General features: G+C 48.6%; 6 protein-coding genes across 7 annotated transcripts; 4 read left to right on the top strand and 2 right to left on the bottom strand.

The window, feature by feature from the left end:
- The first annotated feature begins 412 nt into the window (after positions 1-412).
- On the top strand, positions 413-2,965 carry LOC128256792 (serendipity locus protein alpha). The gene is given in 8 exon segments (XM_052987414.1): positions 413-641; positions 704-871; positions 932-1,258; positions 1,311-1,632; positions 1,694-2,389; positions 2,392-2,424; positions 2,523-2,624; positions 2,691-2,965. Coding segments are annotated over 8 exon segments (1,779 nt in total). The 5' UTR covers positions 413-560; the 3' UTR covers positions 2,741-2,965.
- A 132-nt stretch (positions 2,966-3,097) lies between these two features.
- On the top strand, positions 3,098-4,920 carry LOC128256793 (uncharacterized). 2 transcript variants are annotated; one of them, XM_052987416.1, is made up of 4 exons: positions 3,098-3,727; positions 3,790-3,871; positions 4,456-4,668; positions 4,724-4,920. In XM_052987416.1, exons 1-4 carry the CDS (start codon positions 3,146-3,148, stop codon positions 4,918-4,920), a joined length of 1,074 nt encoding a protein of 357 aa, XP_052843376.1. In that variant the 5' UTR covers positions 3,098-3,145. The 2 variants fall into 2 exon arrangements, with proteins under 2 accessions (XP_052843376.1, XP_052843375.1); XM_052987415.1 differs by having other exon boundaries at positions 3,787-3,871.
- An 81-nt stretch (positions 4,921-5,001) lies between these two features.
- LOC128256790 (protein lines) lies at positions 5,002-8,711 on the bottom strand. The gene is made up of 2 exons (XM_052987413.1): positions 8,250-8,711; positions 5,002-8,186 (listed from the first exon to the last, which is right to left on the bottom strand). Exon 2 carries the CDS (start codon positions 8,124-8,126, stop codon positions 5,547-5,549), a length of 2,580 nt encoding a protein of 859 aa, XP_052843373.1. The 5' UTR covers positions 8,127-8,186; positions 8,250-8,711; the 3' UTR covers positions 5,002-5,546.
- Positions 8,712-9,116: 405 nt separating this feature from the next.
- Positions 9,117-12,287, top strand: LOC128256932 (glucose-6-phosphate isomerase). Its single transcript, XM_052987657.1, has 5 exons — positions 9,117-9,816; positions 10,080-10,662; positions 10,895-11,134; positions 11,206-11,734; positions 11,790-12,287. The coding sequence occupies exons 1-5, from the start codon at positions 9,683-9,685 to the stop codon at positions 11,978-11,980; spliced, it is 1,677 nt and encodes a 558-aa protein (XP_052843617.1). The 5' UTR covers positions 9,117-9,682; the 3' UTR covers positions 11,981-12,287.
- Positions 12,258-15,649, bottom strand: LOC128256931 (WD repeat-containing protein 43). Its single transcript, XM_052987656.1, has 7 exons — positions 15,304-15,649; positions 14,711-15,240; positions 14,171-14,656; positions 13,986-14,114; positions 13,770-13,919; positions 12,590-12,687; positions 12,258-12,532 (listed from the first exon to the last, which is right to left on the bottom strand). Exons 1-7 carry the CDS (start codon positions 15,607-15,609, stop codon positions 12,357-12,359), a joined length of 1,875 nt encoding a protein of 624 aa, XP_052843616.1. The 5' UTR covers positions 15,610-15,649; the 3' UTR covers positions 12,258-12,356.
- LOC128256933 (uncharacterized) lies at positions 12,694-13,753 on the top strand. The gene has a single exon (XM_052987658.1). The coding sequence runs from the start codon at positions 12,800-12,802 to the stop codon at positions 13,700-13,702; it is 903 nt and encodes a 300-aa protein (XP_052843618.1). The 5' UTR covers positions 12,694-12,799; the 3' UTR covers positions 13,703-13,753.
- Positions 15,650-15,729: the final 80 nt, after the last annotated feature.

The following is a 15,729-nucleotide window of genomic DNA, read 5'->3' as shown; positions in this document are numbered from 1 at the left end:
TATCGATATATCGAATATTTTCTTGAAGTCCATCAAGTATTGCTTTTAATGGACATCGATGTTTTCCCAGCTCAATAATACTGTGAATGGCACAAACAGCTGATCTGCTGACTGTTTACTTTTGAATTGTCTCAAATAAAATATGCAACTTATATTGCAACTTCAAAAAGAAAATATTGTCCTCATTATTAAAAAATTAAAAAAAAAAAAGAAAGATCATACAGACTATGTGATTTTTAACCTTATTTTGTACCTTCTATCTTGCCTAGATACTTCTCAAAATTGTGTATCTTTTACCTAGATCCAAAAAAAACAGTACCTTTCCCAAGACTGCAACTTACTGATATTTTTCAGCATTAGCATAAAATTCCCCTGTTGTTTTTAAGCAACGTTGGGCCGAAATGACCAAAAGGTAAAAATACCGGGCAAGTAAAACGCACTAATGCGTAGAAATATAACCAAAAATATCTGTTTGCCATTCACACAAAACACAAGCCATCTTTTCAAAAAAGTTGTTTACTTTTTTGCTAAATCAGTTAAACTCCAATTAACCACTTGCTATGGAAGTTCTAAAAAAAAAACTGGAGCTCTGTCTGTTGATATTAAACAGGAGTAACAGAGGGGATGTAAACTGGTTAAATGTGCGCCGAAAAGGCATTTTTATCTGTAGGAAAAGTTACTCACTTGTTGCTTTGTTTTGCAGGACTTGTGTGCCGCGCTATTGGAATTTTCCACCCTGGTCCACAGCTCCTTGTGCACCCAGAAGCAGAGCGAAGCCTCGGAATTGGTTTGCCTTTGCCTGAGCCAGATAATGATCTGCATTCGCCAGGTGGAAAACGCTATGAAACTGGCATGCGGCACTTCAGTTTCGGTGAGTTAATTACCTATAATCAATATGGCATAATGTTATAATATAGTTTATTTAAACCAGGTCAGTCATCAGTACTTCCTAGACCGTATTCAATGGTGCCTTAAGCGCCTTTTACATCTGTACAGCGAAGGCTCGAGAGCAGATAAAGTTGGTCCGGAGTGCTCCTTCCTAAAACTGGTGGATGCCACACTGGACACTTTGGCTCTGTTCACATCCCACAATGAGGAAAACACTGACCCCTCGAACTCTCCCAAATCACCCCAGGAAGTCCTCACGCTCAGCCAAAATATTCGTGCCAATATAGACTTGATCCTGGGACAATCCCTGGGATTCGCCAATGTGGCCTTGTCACAGGATAAAACAGCTCTCAGTGCCTTGTGCCAGAAGGTGGTTATGCCAAACCATTACGAGACCCTTTAATACCCAGCTTTTCCTCCAGGTAATCCGCGAGTGCAATGCCTTTCAAAATGAGTGTCAGGTGCCCAGTGTCTCCTACCAAGCCAATCTCAAGCTGAGGGCCATGACCATTGAGCAGGCGCTCTTTCAATTGGAGGACTTCATTAACGATGCCCTGCTGCGTCTCGTATTCACCTGCTTTCTGGACTTTGAGAGGTTTTCGGTGGACAAAATAAGAACTCTGCTGAGGAACAGTTCCGATGATGATGCATTGGCTGATGAATTCATAGCCGACTTTGATGTGAACATCGATCGAGCCACTCAGATCGGTATATTTGCCATTTCCTTTGCTCCGAACTTAAAAAGTAATGACTAGCTTAATAGCGCATACGATAACCTTTAACTCAAGTTCTATTCCTCCATCAGTGAAAACAATGATGCGCAGCTGTCTGGCTTCCTTTGAGTCGCTGGATACCACTCTGATACCTTCTCTACAGGCCCATGGTTCCGACTTGCACTCGGCCATCCTAGAGCAGCACTTCAACGAGGAAGCGTCCAAGTTTAAGGCGGCTCTTCAGGAGATCATCGACAGTCGCGCCCTATTAGGTTGCGGCTTGGAGATTCTGAGCTCAGGCATTAGTGCTGCCGAAAAGCTCTATGACAAGCAGCGATTGGAGGACTTGGCTCAAATGGCCTTGCTGTTAATAGAGCACTTTCAGCTGGAGGTCAACCGAAAGGTACTGACCGAAACGAAGAACCAGGTGGGAGAAGAGTACTATCATCAATTCGTCAGGATTTTGCGCGAGTGCAAGGCCATTCTGATGTGCGCATCCCAGGTGGAGCCGCAGCGAATTCTCAAGCGATTCAAGATACTGCGTACGATCTTGCGCAAGCTGCACGGTTGCCTGGGTGCAGGGAAACACGAAGATGGACTTCCCAATCCCTTGGGACCCCTTTTATTGGATGACACGCACGCTACAAAAGGGGTTGATGAAGATCTTACCCAGTTCTCGGGCTTTACAACTGGACTCGGCGGCAGTATTCTCTACGACACAGAGCGTAGGAGCAGAGTAAATAGAGCAAAGGACAATAAAATAACCACAAATGCCTTGGACATTAAATCTTTAAAACAAAACCGAATGGAAATGTGCTGAGAAGTATGTGGATAAGTATTAAAATATTGACCTTTTTTTTATAAAAATAATTTAAACTTGGATACTATATACTATTTTTTACATGTTTCATGTCATTTTAGGAGAAAGTTTACGCACTGTCATGTTCAAGCGCCAAAATATAGCTGAAAGCAGAAAACTTTACAACACGATCAGCAATCAGTCTGCAGATCTGCAAATTACAGGTAAATTGTTGTAGATTACGTTCTGTAATTAAAGAGATTTACAAAAAAAATTTGTATTTGTTTCAGATATACTCGTCCAACTCACAGGAATGTCCAATGGATACTTTGAATGCTGAAGCGTTTTAACTATTTGTACATAATTTTATATATTGATATAATTTAAGTCTCGTGATTCAAGAATTCAAACTTAACGTTTCTCGCCACTAGAATTGTCATAGGTCAGGTTAGACATACACACAAACGTGTGTGGTTTTCTGGTGGCGCAGAGTGTTGTATCCGAAACAGTTCAGACTGTTGCAAAAGTAGACCATTAAGTTCAATAAAATATACAAAATCAAGCACAGTTGTCGGCGCATCCACGGTGGTCGTTTGACCTTTAAAGGATTCGCGGACACTTCATGCATACCCAAAATGTGAGGCTGTAAAGGTAATCCGTATCGATTTTTCGTCGCAAACACAAACCAGGACTCGCAGTCAACAGATACACACAGTCATTGCTTGGCAATAGTGAACACTGGGTAATGAATTCGGCCACTGGTGATAAGATTGCTATGTCTGATGAATCCAAGGCGCCTCCAACTCCCAGAAACAAAAAATCGAGTGTCGTGAGCAGGGACAAGGACACAAACAACCACCATGTGGTGCCGCTAGGCATCCTCGTGGTGCTCTGCACTGTGTACCTCATGGTGGCCGGTGTGCAGCGTAATTACAGGTACTATTTCAAGCCGGGTGTGGCTGCAAATGACCTGAACAATATCGAAGCGGTTGACTCCCAGCCAGAAGGCATGGCCGAGGAGTCGGAAACTGAGACTCCCAACACATCCTGTCAGAAGATTGATGTATTTGGCAAGGATTCTGATCAAAATACATCGCAAAACCAAGTTTCCAGGAGGCCCCAAGGCAAACCTAGAAAGCGTGCCAAAATTGGCACGGGAAATGGGGTCAGCAAGCAACCCCGATTGGGCAAATCCCTGAATGTCAACAAGAAAAAGGATGCGACCAAGAAGAGCAATACGGCTGAGCCTATAATCTACCTATTCGCCCTTGTATTCATCTATCTGCTGCTGAAGGCCGCCTCCGACATTAACCAGCATTACAAATCGGTAAGACCACCAACATATTATTTTATGTATATAAGCCAGTAAATATCATTATTCGACAGCAGAACAAAGGGGACAAACGACTGCGCCGCTGCTCCCTGCAATCCTATGCCCAAATCCACAAGCAAGATCGGCGGTCATCAAAAGGTATTTCACCCAAATCTTTGCCAAAATTTTAACTCGCTGGGCCAGGGTGTTATACACCATGTTAACGAGGGATCAAGTGAATTGTTATCGTATAAATCTAAATGTATCTACTACTGTGTACTTAGTTATAGCCAATTTTCTGTATCGTAAAGCACTGTCCACTCTTTAATGGGAGCCAATACTCTGACTTTTTCGGAAAATGTACTGTATATTATGTATCTATAGTGTGTCCTTTTAATCTCCCTATACATCTATTCTACTACCGCACTTTTTCGGGTTCGATAATGCTATAATGTTTACTATCTATGTTTTTGAACGACCTCCACTGTTTACCTCCCCTTCACGTCTTTGTGAAACTGTACTGAATGTAAGGTTGTACATACTCAAATATAAATATTACTGTCCTATATACATATGTGTGCAAGCGTAAATAAAATCAATTACTATGTGCTTTCCTGTGATCAATTTACGTAGCCATGTTAGCTTGCGTTTCATTTCTTCTGTTTGAATGGGCTTTCCTGCAAATCTCTGCGATCTCTCACCTGAAACTGACCCGTCTCCATTTCCCCATATGCATGTCAAAGTTGAGGAGTCCCCGATCTTCCGGCGGCGGCATATTCTCGGCGACGAACGCTCTGTGTCGGTGGATCGATACAAGTACATGCAGAACGAGGAAGGAGGCTTTACAAAGTCTGCTCCGAAGGTTCAGGAATACCATCACAGGGTCATATCTCCGTTGGTCAGCCGGCCAAGTCAACAGCATCCATTTAGACCAGTTTCAGGAGACATGCGTTTGGGTAAAGTCCACCTAATTGTGTCACGTCCCATAAGAAACACTAATTTCTCCTTTAGAGCCCCGCCTAAATCGACGCTCTTCAGTTCCGATCAGCATTAACTATCAAACGGTTCATGTATCAAGTCCATATCCACCCGAATTGGCAAGACGCGGCTCGGTGATAAGCCTTACTGGTCAGACTCCGGATGTCAGTGCCATGCCAAGTGGAACTGTCGATCCAAAACGTCGCGTCCGCATGATCAATCGCCATTAAAGTTAGGACAATTAACCAGGCCAACCCCTTTGAAACTGCAGAGACTACAGTATTTGAACACAATAATTTTAAATATCACACTTTGTAGTTCTTAATGCGTTTCTTTTAATCAGTTAATTAAGTTATATTATTCAAGTGTTTTTAAAAACGTACAAAGAATATTCTCTTCGAAGACTCCGAATTCACGCCCACTTTCCGCGGGCAGCGGGCCAACGTTTGCCATTTTACCATTCTATTGTACATTATTCTACTTAAGGCAAGATTAAAAAAATCTTAGGCTAGCGTAGTTTTTAGTTTGGAATTCAGTACCTATGATATTACCATTAACTACGAACTAACTACGAACTTGTGATGCTCATTACAATGACAATTACATACAGTTATGTATCTATGTTGAAGGGCCTGCGAAGCGGATGATGAAAAGGTGCAAGAACTTAACTACGGTTAGCCCGTTATTGGATCGGGGTGCGGAGATATGGTCGTAGCGGTAACTACGGCTAATACACGTACTCTACAAGGCTCCCGTCTTCATCGAATTTTGCGCTAGTTTCTCCTATTCCATTAAACTTTAAAATAAATTACGTATTTTAATTGCATGTGGTTGGAAGTTAAGGCCTGCGCCGCATTCAGCTCAGTTCGTTGCCCTCATAGAGACTTTCGCAGCTCTCCAGCAGGCGCAGCACCGGCGAAATGTCGTACGGATAGAGCTGGCGCGACACCAGGCGGGATATCTGCAGGCGCAGTCGGATTAGGACGCCCATCGCCTCGTCCAGCATGGCGCTGCCCATGCCGAAAGTGTGACAGCTGTGCACAAACATCGTCCAGTTCATGCGGATGTACTTGAGCAGGCGCAGCAGGTAGAGCAGGAAACAGGTCTCGTTGCTCACCAGCAGGTCCAGCAGCAGGTCCGAGCTGTTCGACGTCATCTTGAGGAACTCCAGGAATGTGTATACCGGATTCAGCATGGCCACCAGCTCCGGAAAGGCGTTGTTGCGGAACGAGATGCCCGAAGTGACGTCCAGCGTGCAGACCATGGCCTCGATCAGATGGTCGTCCTGATCGTCGAACAGGTGGATCAAGATCTTGCTGAAGTGGCACTCCGGATGGAATTCGAGCGTCTGCTTGATGAACGTCTCCAGCTTGCTCAGAACATCGCGGATCGAGCGCTCAATGAGCATCATGTCCTGGAAGGCATCATAGTCGCTGGAATCGATGGAGGAGTCGGAGGAATCGCTGCGAATCTCTTTCACCGTCACCGCGATCGACTTGAGTACCAGGAGGACCATCTTCTGCAGCAGTGTCTTGTCCATTTCGATGAGGTCCAGTGGCGCCACTCCACTCTCCCTGTCGCCATCCTGCCCGCCATCCACCGATTGCGCCCCATGTGCCAGGGTAATAGTGCCATTGCCGTACACCAGCGGCCTGCCATTGTAGCCGATCAGGCTGACCATGTTGTCCGGCTGGCGACGCGGCAATGACTCCAGGATGCGGAAGCCCCTTACGTGACAGACAATTTGATGCGCCAGCTTGCACGTCTCCTCGGGCAGCATGTCCTGCAGCGCCAGCGTGGAGCCATAGCACAATGCCTCGTTGAAGAGGCACAGCATCTGCTTGTACACGGTGCAGGAGAGGCTGTGGCTAAGCAGCAGCTCAAACTTGTCCAGTTGGGCGTAGTAGGGCCGCGTCTCGTCGATCGACAGATTGGCCTTCACCGAGATGATGTTCTCCCACAGTTGGAGAAAGTTTAGCACGCAGTGCTCAGCCGCATCTTGGTGCGTCGGCGCCATCAGCTCCGACATGTTCTTCACTAGCGTCGGCCACTTGTGCTCCAGCTTTTGAATGGTTATGCACTTCAGGTGAGTCGTGTCGAAGCTTTCCGAATCTGTGAGCGTGACCACATGGCATCCGCTGGGCATTGTCGTGGACTGGGGAGCAGGATGCGGTTCGTAGGCGACGTTCATCTCCTCGCCAAAGTGCCGCCGGTGCCGGTCGCGGTTTTCGGGTGATTCCCGATCCGTCTCCCGCTCACCCTCCGTATCTTCGCGAAACTGCAACGCAAAGTAGTTGGTGGCCAGCGGCTGCTCCTGCACAGGAAAGTGCATGTAGCTCACGGACGCCTCCGTCGGCAGAGGGACAACCGCTGAGGCAGCGCTTGCGCTATTCGCCGCTCCCATCCAGTCGTCGTCCAGCGGATGGATCTCCATGTCCTTCCATTCGACAATGCGCTTAATGATGTCCAGGCTGAAGTGGATCTTCTGTACAGCCGCCTGGTCGAGTTGCTCAAAGTTAAACAGCTGATCGACGATTTTCTGCAGCCACTCGTCGTTCAGCTCCTGTTTGGCAATCACCAGGAATGCGGCGAGCACACGACCCGCCAGGAATTGTACGTACGAGTTGTCGTAGCCGGCCAGAACGATGATCTCGTCGATGAGCTTGTGGTCGTTGCGGATCAGTGCGTCGCAGACGTCCATTATCCGCGTGCATATAAAGCCTTTGGCGTTCTGCTTCAGGTAGATGTCGAACAGCAGCTGCAGGTTGGACAGGAACTGTAGCAGCTTGTTGGTGGGCCACTCGCGCAGATAGGCTATCCGCTTCTGGCCGTTGGTGTCCTGTGAGTAATGGGACTGAAAGGGTTTGCGTAGCGTTCTCTCTGAGACCCCGCAAAGGCACTGGCGGGTCAACGACTGCTCGAACTCCAGCATATCGTCGATGGTTGTTGCCGCCGTCGTGGGGATGCAGTTGTTTCTGCTGCTCAGGTGGCTGCTACTGCTATTGGCCGTGCTGAGGGTGAGAAGGTCGGGCAGTTTTGCCACCCGATCCACCTCGTCCTGGGCGGACTCCGATTGGCTGTGTGTCTCCGTGTCCCCATTTTGTGGCAAGATGTTGTGCAGCAATTGGGCGTAGGACGCCGCCCGCGAGCTACAGGGCGTGGTGGTGGGCGAGTTGTTGGCACTGCTGGGCGTGGACAGCGAGCGCGAGGAGGACGAGGAGAGGGAGGAGCACAGGTGGCTGTTGCTGTTGGCGTCCAGGTCCAGTATGTCCGGCGGCGGAGGCGGCAGGGTCTTGGAGCCCACCTTGATTTGCTGATCGATCTTCTGGCGCTTGGTCTGCGGCTGCTCATTGGAGGCGGTGGAGGCGGCAACCGTGGAGCAGGGACAGACGTCGCCCGTTCCGGCTCCAGATCCAGCTGCGGATGTGGTGTCCATCCTCCTCGGTGACGTACCCGACGTCCTGGGAATCTGGGAATGGCCCGTGGCCAGGACCAACTGAAATCCAAGCGAAATATCCGAGTGAGCAGCGAATCTAAGCGGCGGCTCGCAGCCACATACCTACAAACCCGATTCGGACAAGCAGCTTCCGTGCTACGCGCACACAAGGTTACGTGTGCAGACGCTTCTGCCTGGCTTCTTGGTGCGATATTCTGTGGTTCCTATGATAAAATGCGATACTCTGGAGCGGATAATGGCGCTCTACCTGCCGCCAGGAGCACTGACTGCTCCTCCAAACATTTTAAACGACCACAATACGATTTTCACACACTTGTTGCTCTCTTCTGGCCAGCGACATGTCAATGTTTGTATTAGTTTCACTCCACTCGCGCTTCGTTTTGGAGCCCCGCGATGCTTTTTGTTTTGGACTATTATTTTGGCGATTTAACAGTCTCTGATTTGTGCATAGGCGATGCTTTTATTTTGCTTTTTTTGTACTTTATTATGTTGGAAAAAACAAAAAATTAAGTGCGCGTCGCCATCTTTTAGCGAATTTCAGCGACCTGGTAACCTTACTCGCGCAGCGTTGCCAAACAGTTGATCGCTTTGGTGCTATCGCCCTTAACGTGTATCCAAGCTACTTACCAGGGTTGAGTCCCTGCTATTGTCTTTTTTGTACTTATCAAAAAATTAAAATCCTTTTTCTATACGTCTTTCCAGCTTAAAACAAACTTTAACTTAACTATGACGGTGAGGAAAACTGTTCTTAGCGGTATGGAAACCATTATTTGACTAAATTTCTGGCACCTCTTAGACCCACAAATGTGCAAAACGTTGCTTCTATTGTCCATGTACCCATATAAAAAAGGAATAAATAGATAAAGACATATTATTGAATTGTATTCATATCTGAAAAAAAGTATATAACAATAGATTTTAAAAAAACTTTTATTTCAATAAAAAATGTACGATAGTTGTTGACAGCTGACAGCCCTATTTGCACAGCCTTGCCACATCGGTGGAAAAATGTGGCACATAGCGGCAGTTATTTTTGGTCCAAATTTCCAATTTAAGTCCTTTTGTCGATCTGTAGATATCATCTAGGAGCAGCTAGCCCTTAATTCAAACCAACCCAGTTCACACAGTAAATTTTCAGGCCCTCCGAGTCGACCGGCGCGGCAAAACAAGAGCGCGGCCGACGTGGCAACACTCGCTTGTTTTTCATTTGACATTGAGGCACTCGCGAATCGAATTCCAGAAAGGACGTTGGAAAATCGGAGGGTCCGCTCAGTACTTATCAATAGCAAACACGGCGAAGTTGTGGCGCGGTGCTCTGGAGATTTGTCGGAGCCAGATAAACCAAACGAACCGAAGAATTATCAGCCGGGCTTGCGGTTATAAGTAAAGTGTCGCGAGTGTCTGAAGCAGTTCACCTGTGCTCTCTTTTCCGTTCGCTTTACGCTTCTCCTCGAGTTTCTAACGAGTCCTTCCCCGCCACCTTCTACTCCGCATCTACTTCGCCCCTTCTTTCTCCTCTGGAAAACTAAAGTAAAATGGCCGGTGCACTACCTCCACTCAACCAGGAGGAAGCCTTCCAGAAGCTGCAGGCATACTACGATACCCAAGGCAAGGACCTGAACATCAAGGACCTGTTCGTGAAGGACCCCAAGAGGTTCTCCAAATACAGGTGGGTTTACAAACCAACAGAATTTCGTCCTCGAGGGTTAAAGTTACGTATGTAGCACCCACATACATGCAGTCGTTTGTGTATCTCCCATCGCTTCATCGTTTATTCATTGGGTTTTTCGCCCACTCTCACTTTCACCATCGGCATCGGCTCTCGAGTGTCGACGTCGTCGTCGCCGCTTGATTTGTCCTTGCGTAAGGTCACAGCAACGACCTCCGTCTCGTACTTGTTCTGAGGTCAAATGATTTTCGTTTGTTTATCAGCCTTCGCCTGCACACCCAGAACGATGGGGAGATACTGCTGGACTACTCGAAGAATCGCATCAACGACGAGGTGTGGGACCTGCTCCTCGCCCTCGCCAAGGTGCGCCGCGTGGACGCCGCCCGGGACGCCATGTTCTCCGGCCAGCACATTAACATCACGGAGAACCGCGCCGTCCTGCACACGGCACTGCGCAACCGCGGCACGGATCCAGTCCTGGTGGACGACAAGGATGTAATGCCCGATGTCCGGGCGGAATTGACTCACATGAAGGAGTTCACCAACAAGGTCATCTCGGGTGTTTGGCGCGGCAGCACCGGCAAACAGATCACCGACGTGGTCAACATCGGCATTGGTGGCTCCGACCTGGGCCCACTGATGGTCACCGAGGCACTGAAGCCGTATGGCAAGGGGCTGCACTCGCACTTTGTATCCAACATCGACGGCACCCACCTGGCTGAGGTGCTCAAGAAGGTCAACTACGAGACGACCCTCTTCATTGTCGCTTCGAAGACCTTCACCACCCAGGAGACCATCACGAACGCCACCTCCGCCAAGACATGGCTTCTGGAGCATTCCAAGGAGGTAAGGGGCAGGCACTTAATCAATAAATCACACAAATATTCCATTTCAATTTCATAGGTTACAAATTGAAAATTTTTTTTTTAGTTGAAATTTGTTAACAAAATATTTATAATTTATTATTCTTTAAACCTTATTTCAATGATAGCATTTTCGCCTACAAATCTGTTAATGGCTAACACAACAAAGTTGTGTAACATAAAATCTATACTTAAATCCGGACTTATCTTTTCAGCCTGAGTCTGTGGCCAAGCATTTTGTTGCCCTTTCGACCAACAAGGAAAAGGTTACCGAGTTCGGCATTGACAGCGCCAACATGTTTGGCTTTTGGGACTGGGTTGGTGGACGTTACTCCCTGTGGTCGGCAATTGGACTGTCCATTTGCCTGTCCATTGGATTCGAGAACTTTGAGCAGCTTCTGGATGGCGCCCACTACATGGATAATCATTTCAGATCGACGCCATTCGAGAAAAATGTAAGATTTCAGGATTAAGTGACAAGCTTAAAGTTGAAAGCTCAAAGTTAATCATTCCAATCGTTTGTTAGGCTCCCGTTGTCCTGGCCTTGCTCGGCGTTTGGTACTCCAACTTCTTCAAGGCGGAAACGCACGCCCTTCTGCCCTACGATCAGTACCTGCACCGGTTCGCTGCCTATTTCCAGCAGGGCGACATGGAGAGCAACGGCAAGTTTGTGAGCAAAGCGGGCAAGGCGGTCCAGTACAGCACCGGTCCGATTGTGTGGGGCGAGCCGGGCACCAATGGCCAGCATGCCTTCTACCAGCTCATCCACCAGGGCACCCGCCTAATCCCTTGCGATTTTATCGCCCCCGCCCAGACCCACAATCCCATTGCCGGCGGCAAGCATCACAAGATCCTTCTGTCGAACTTCCTCGCCCAAACGGAGGCACTAATGGCCGGTAAGACGGTTGACGAGGCTCGGGCCGAGCTCACCAAAGCTGGACTGTGCGGCAACGAGCTGGATAACTTGCTGCCCCACAAGGTGTTCGTTGGCAACCGGCCCACAAACTCGATTGTGGTGAAGAAGGTCTCACCTTTCACCCTGGGCGCGTTGATTGGTACGTCTTATTGATCAGTTCCACAAGCACATATTAATTTCAATTGATTTTTCAGCGCTCTACGAGCACAAGATCTTCGTACAGGGCATCATTTGGGACATCAACTCGTTCGACCAGTGGGGCGTTGAGCTGGGCAAGCAGCTGGCCAAGGCCATTGAGCCGGAGCTGGACCACTGCAACGAGGTCTCCACGCACGACAGTTCTACGAACGGTTTAATTAACTTCATCAAAGCCAATTGGAAGTAATCGTGACCGGCTGTTTGTTGTTGCAAATTAAAATGTTCACACAAACGCTCTAATTGTTAGTAGTTTCTGAGCCGTTATTGAGTAGCCGCTGCTTATGTATTACTCGAGCTACAAACCTCTGTTATTGGCACATTATTCAACTGTATTTATGAATTGGAAATGTTTGTTTGCTTGCGTATCGATGATAAAATCTCATGTCGGAATTAGACCAACAATAATTGGCTCACCCTATTCGTTGTTGCACGTAGTTCAAAACCACAAATAAAAATTGATGAAATCGGTGTAGAAAACTGTGTTTGGAAAACAATTGTTGTTTAATTTCTTGCGGCACGACAACCAAGGAATTGCATATTAACTTAATGTACGGAGGGGCAGGCTAATCCATGGATTCATCAGAGTCTGTGTCTGCGTTAACATCGTCGGTCGCCAGGTCGTCGTCTGCCACCAGTTCATCATCGTCCGAAATACCTTTTTCGCTGCCCTGCTGATCCTCCAGGTCGCTCCAGTTATTTTCAGCCAACAGGCTGTCTTCGAGAGCTTCGGTTGGCTCATCTGCATGCAAATGGATTGATTCTATGGATCTTGCACCGTTTCGTATTGGAATCTCACCTGGGTCCTCGTCCAGAATCAAGGCGTTGCTATCGTTTAGGTGGTTGTCCGCATTGCGCTTCATCTGGCTGATTATCAGGTTCACTCGCCCCGTAATTCTAAAAAGAAGGCATTGAAAAGTTGACTTCATAAATAAACCTAAACATATCTCAAAACACAAACATATAACAGAGACTAAGAAAAAGCCCTGCTGAAATTCGTTGTTATAGAATGGACCTTTTGTGCGCCGACGATCCCTCCAATAGCTCGCATTTAAACAAAACGTCAAGTCAAAAAATAGGCGTTCCGGGAATCGGAGCCGGCAGCGCCCTGCCCATAGCCAATGTACCCAGCATTTCCAGTTTTATCAACGAGTGCAACAAGCCGATCTGCGATGATGCGGACTTACAGTGCATCGTTGATCTGGTCAATGCCACAATCTGCGAAGCGCTGACCATAATCAAGTCTGATCCGCGCGGTCTTTTCGTCTACAAATTCCCGAAACGACAGAAAATGTCATCCGTCAGCTTGGTGTCCTCAGCCTTGACCGACATTGTGGTGGCCAACGGAGAGGAGGACGACTCGATTAAAAACCCAACGAATTACACGGGTATCCTCGGCGCTTCGGCGGACTCGGCGTCCAGTGGCCTGGCGCGCAAAACGCTGACCATCGGGGACTTCGAGTACTCAAATGCCATTGCCGACATAAGGGATTTCATCAGCCGGTGGGAGCTGTCGCCTGACACCAAGTGTGTAGTGATCAGCAATCCGATTCGCCATGAGGTGCCCATCAAGGGAACCATTCTCTTTGTGGATGCCCACTTCTCCCGGCCGACGGCCCGGTGTCCCAATCCGCTAGCCGTTGCCAAGGTGCGATTCATCATCACTGTGTCCAAGCTGCTGCTGGCACACTATCCGGTGATGGTCACCTACCGCTTTGAGGGCTACAACACACTCTACTACGGCTTGGGCGAACGCTGCCTCAACTCGTTTGTCTTCCAACGCTTCTACATCGACACCATCCTGCACACCAAGCTGACCTTCTTCGCAGCAATCTCTGAGAGCCGTCACGGCACCGTCGACAAGCCGAAGCACAATGTCAAGTCGAAAAATGCCAAGAAGCCCAGTAATTGATTAAGCATTCACCATTAAAACCCTCTTTCGTCTTTCGTCTTTCGATGTCCCCCCAAAGTGTACTCACTGTAATGCTTCCGACAGGCAGTGCATGCGTTGCTCCGCCACGCCCAGACAAACGCCCAGTTTCTCGCGCAACGCTTCCTTGTCCTCGGACATCATGACACTCGTGTGGGTGGAGGCCAGCACGCGCAGCCAGCGCAGGGCTGAACTGACACTGAAAAATAAAAGGGAAACAAGTAAATACAAGTGTTACTTTTTAGCTTTTTTAAAAAACACTCACTTGGCGTGCTTTCCTTGCAGCAGGATGGACAGTTCGTTAACCAGAGGACTGACGTATTCGAGCGGCAGTCGATCCAATGTCAGCTGTATCGTCTCTGTATCCTGTGTGCCTAGCACCGCTTGAATCATCCTATAAACATAAATGTTTTGTTAACCATCTTTGGCCGTTGTTGGCAGAACCCTTACGTCTGATCCTTGCTGTGTAGTGCCTGCATAAGCAGTTGAGTTTTGCTCTGGGTCAGCAACTTGCCGCCACTCAGTTTGGTACCATGGATCTTTAGGTGCTGCAGGCGAGCCTCCATGGGCACATCGTTCTGCACCTTCTTCTGGAAGATGGGCAGGGCGCTGTTGTACTCCACGGACTTTTGGTTCACTATGGGCTTCTGAACTTTGGTCGCGGCCTGAAAACCCAGCTGCTCCTTGCCCTTCTTTTTTGCGTACAGCTTCTTTGGATCGGCGCGGACAATTACGTTCAGTTTCTCGCCATAGTTGGGGGTAAAACGTTCAAACTGCAGCTGCTGGCGATTGCCATAGCCAAAGAGGATTTCGTGCGAACGAGTTGAGTCTGTCACAAAATGAGCTGCCACAGCGAATATGGGTTCCACGGTCTCAGCGCCATCGGACACAATTTGCAGCGACACCTTGGGCTTTACGAACTTCTCGGCGGATAAACTGTCAAAGATATTGCTTGTTAAACTAATAACGCTTTATAAATACTACCCTTACCTGTTTACGTTCAGCAGGTAAATGTGTATATTGCCATTGCGGGTAACACTGGCCACTCGCAGCTGGCCGTCGTCGCGCACTTCGCTGGTCAGACAGTAGGCCAAATCCTCCATGAGCAGCGTGCAGGCGGATGGCTTGTTTTTGCCCTTCTTGTCGACCTTCCAGAAGCAGATAACGCGCTCCATCTTGGCGGTGGTCAGCACGAATTCGGTGCCATCTGGGCCGCTCACGCTGCTGATGGCGTTTATTTCGCCCGAGTGGCCGGTGAAGGTTTCCACCAGATCCTTGGTCTTGACGTCGTACACCTTCAGCTGGCGGGAACCCACGGCCAGGGTGCGGCTCTTCTGCAGGTAGGCTATGTTCTGGGGCTTTTCCGGCCCCACCTGCCATTCGGCGACGGAGCGCTCCTCCGACAAGGACCAAACCACCGCCCGGCAATCGACGCCCACGGTGTAGAGGTGGCCAGCGTTGTCGTAGGCAATCGAGGTGATTGCTCCATCATGGCTGTCCCCACTGAGCGTCCGAGCAATCTGCAAGGATTGAAAACGATTTATTGGGCTGCCTTCGTTTTCGAGGCCATAGTTCGAACTCACCTTTCCCTCGGACAGAGAGTATATGACCACTGACCCCTTCAGTGTGCCCAGAGCAATTTGAAGTTGTTCGCCGGCAGCATCCTGCGTCGGCAGGCTCTTTCGCGACTTCTTGGGCCGTGGACTGGCCACCGAAATCCACGTGAGCGCTGTGCACGGCCCGGATACTTGGAGATTGGGCGTAAACTCCTGTTTCAGCGTGTTCGTCTCCGTGTCCCATATCCGCAGGATGCCCTGCTCGTCAACCGAGGCAAATAGATGGCCACCATTGGGCGAAAACCCCAACACGTGCTTCTTGCCCAGCGACATGGTCTTTTGTTTTGTATTGGAGATGCGCGCGTGACAGAGTCTTTTCCATCGCACACGCACGCTTCCCTTCTCACGAGTGACTGTGTGTCACGCACGACTCACGATGAATACATAAGGGTA

The sequence above is a fragment of the Drosophila gunungcola genome, assembly GCF_025200985.1.
Source record: "Drosophila gunungcola strain Sukarami chromosome 2R unlocalized genomic scaffold, Dgunungcola_SK_2 000030F, whole genome shotgun sequence".
NCBI lineage: Eukaryota > Metazoa > Arthropoda > Insecta > Diptera > Drosophilidae > Drosophila > Drosophila gunungcola.
The sequence above is the reverse complement of the archived record's forward strand: the minus strand, read 5'-3'. Positions and strand labels throughout refer to the sequence as shown.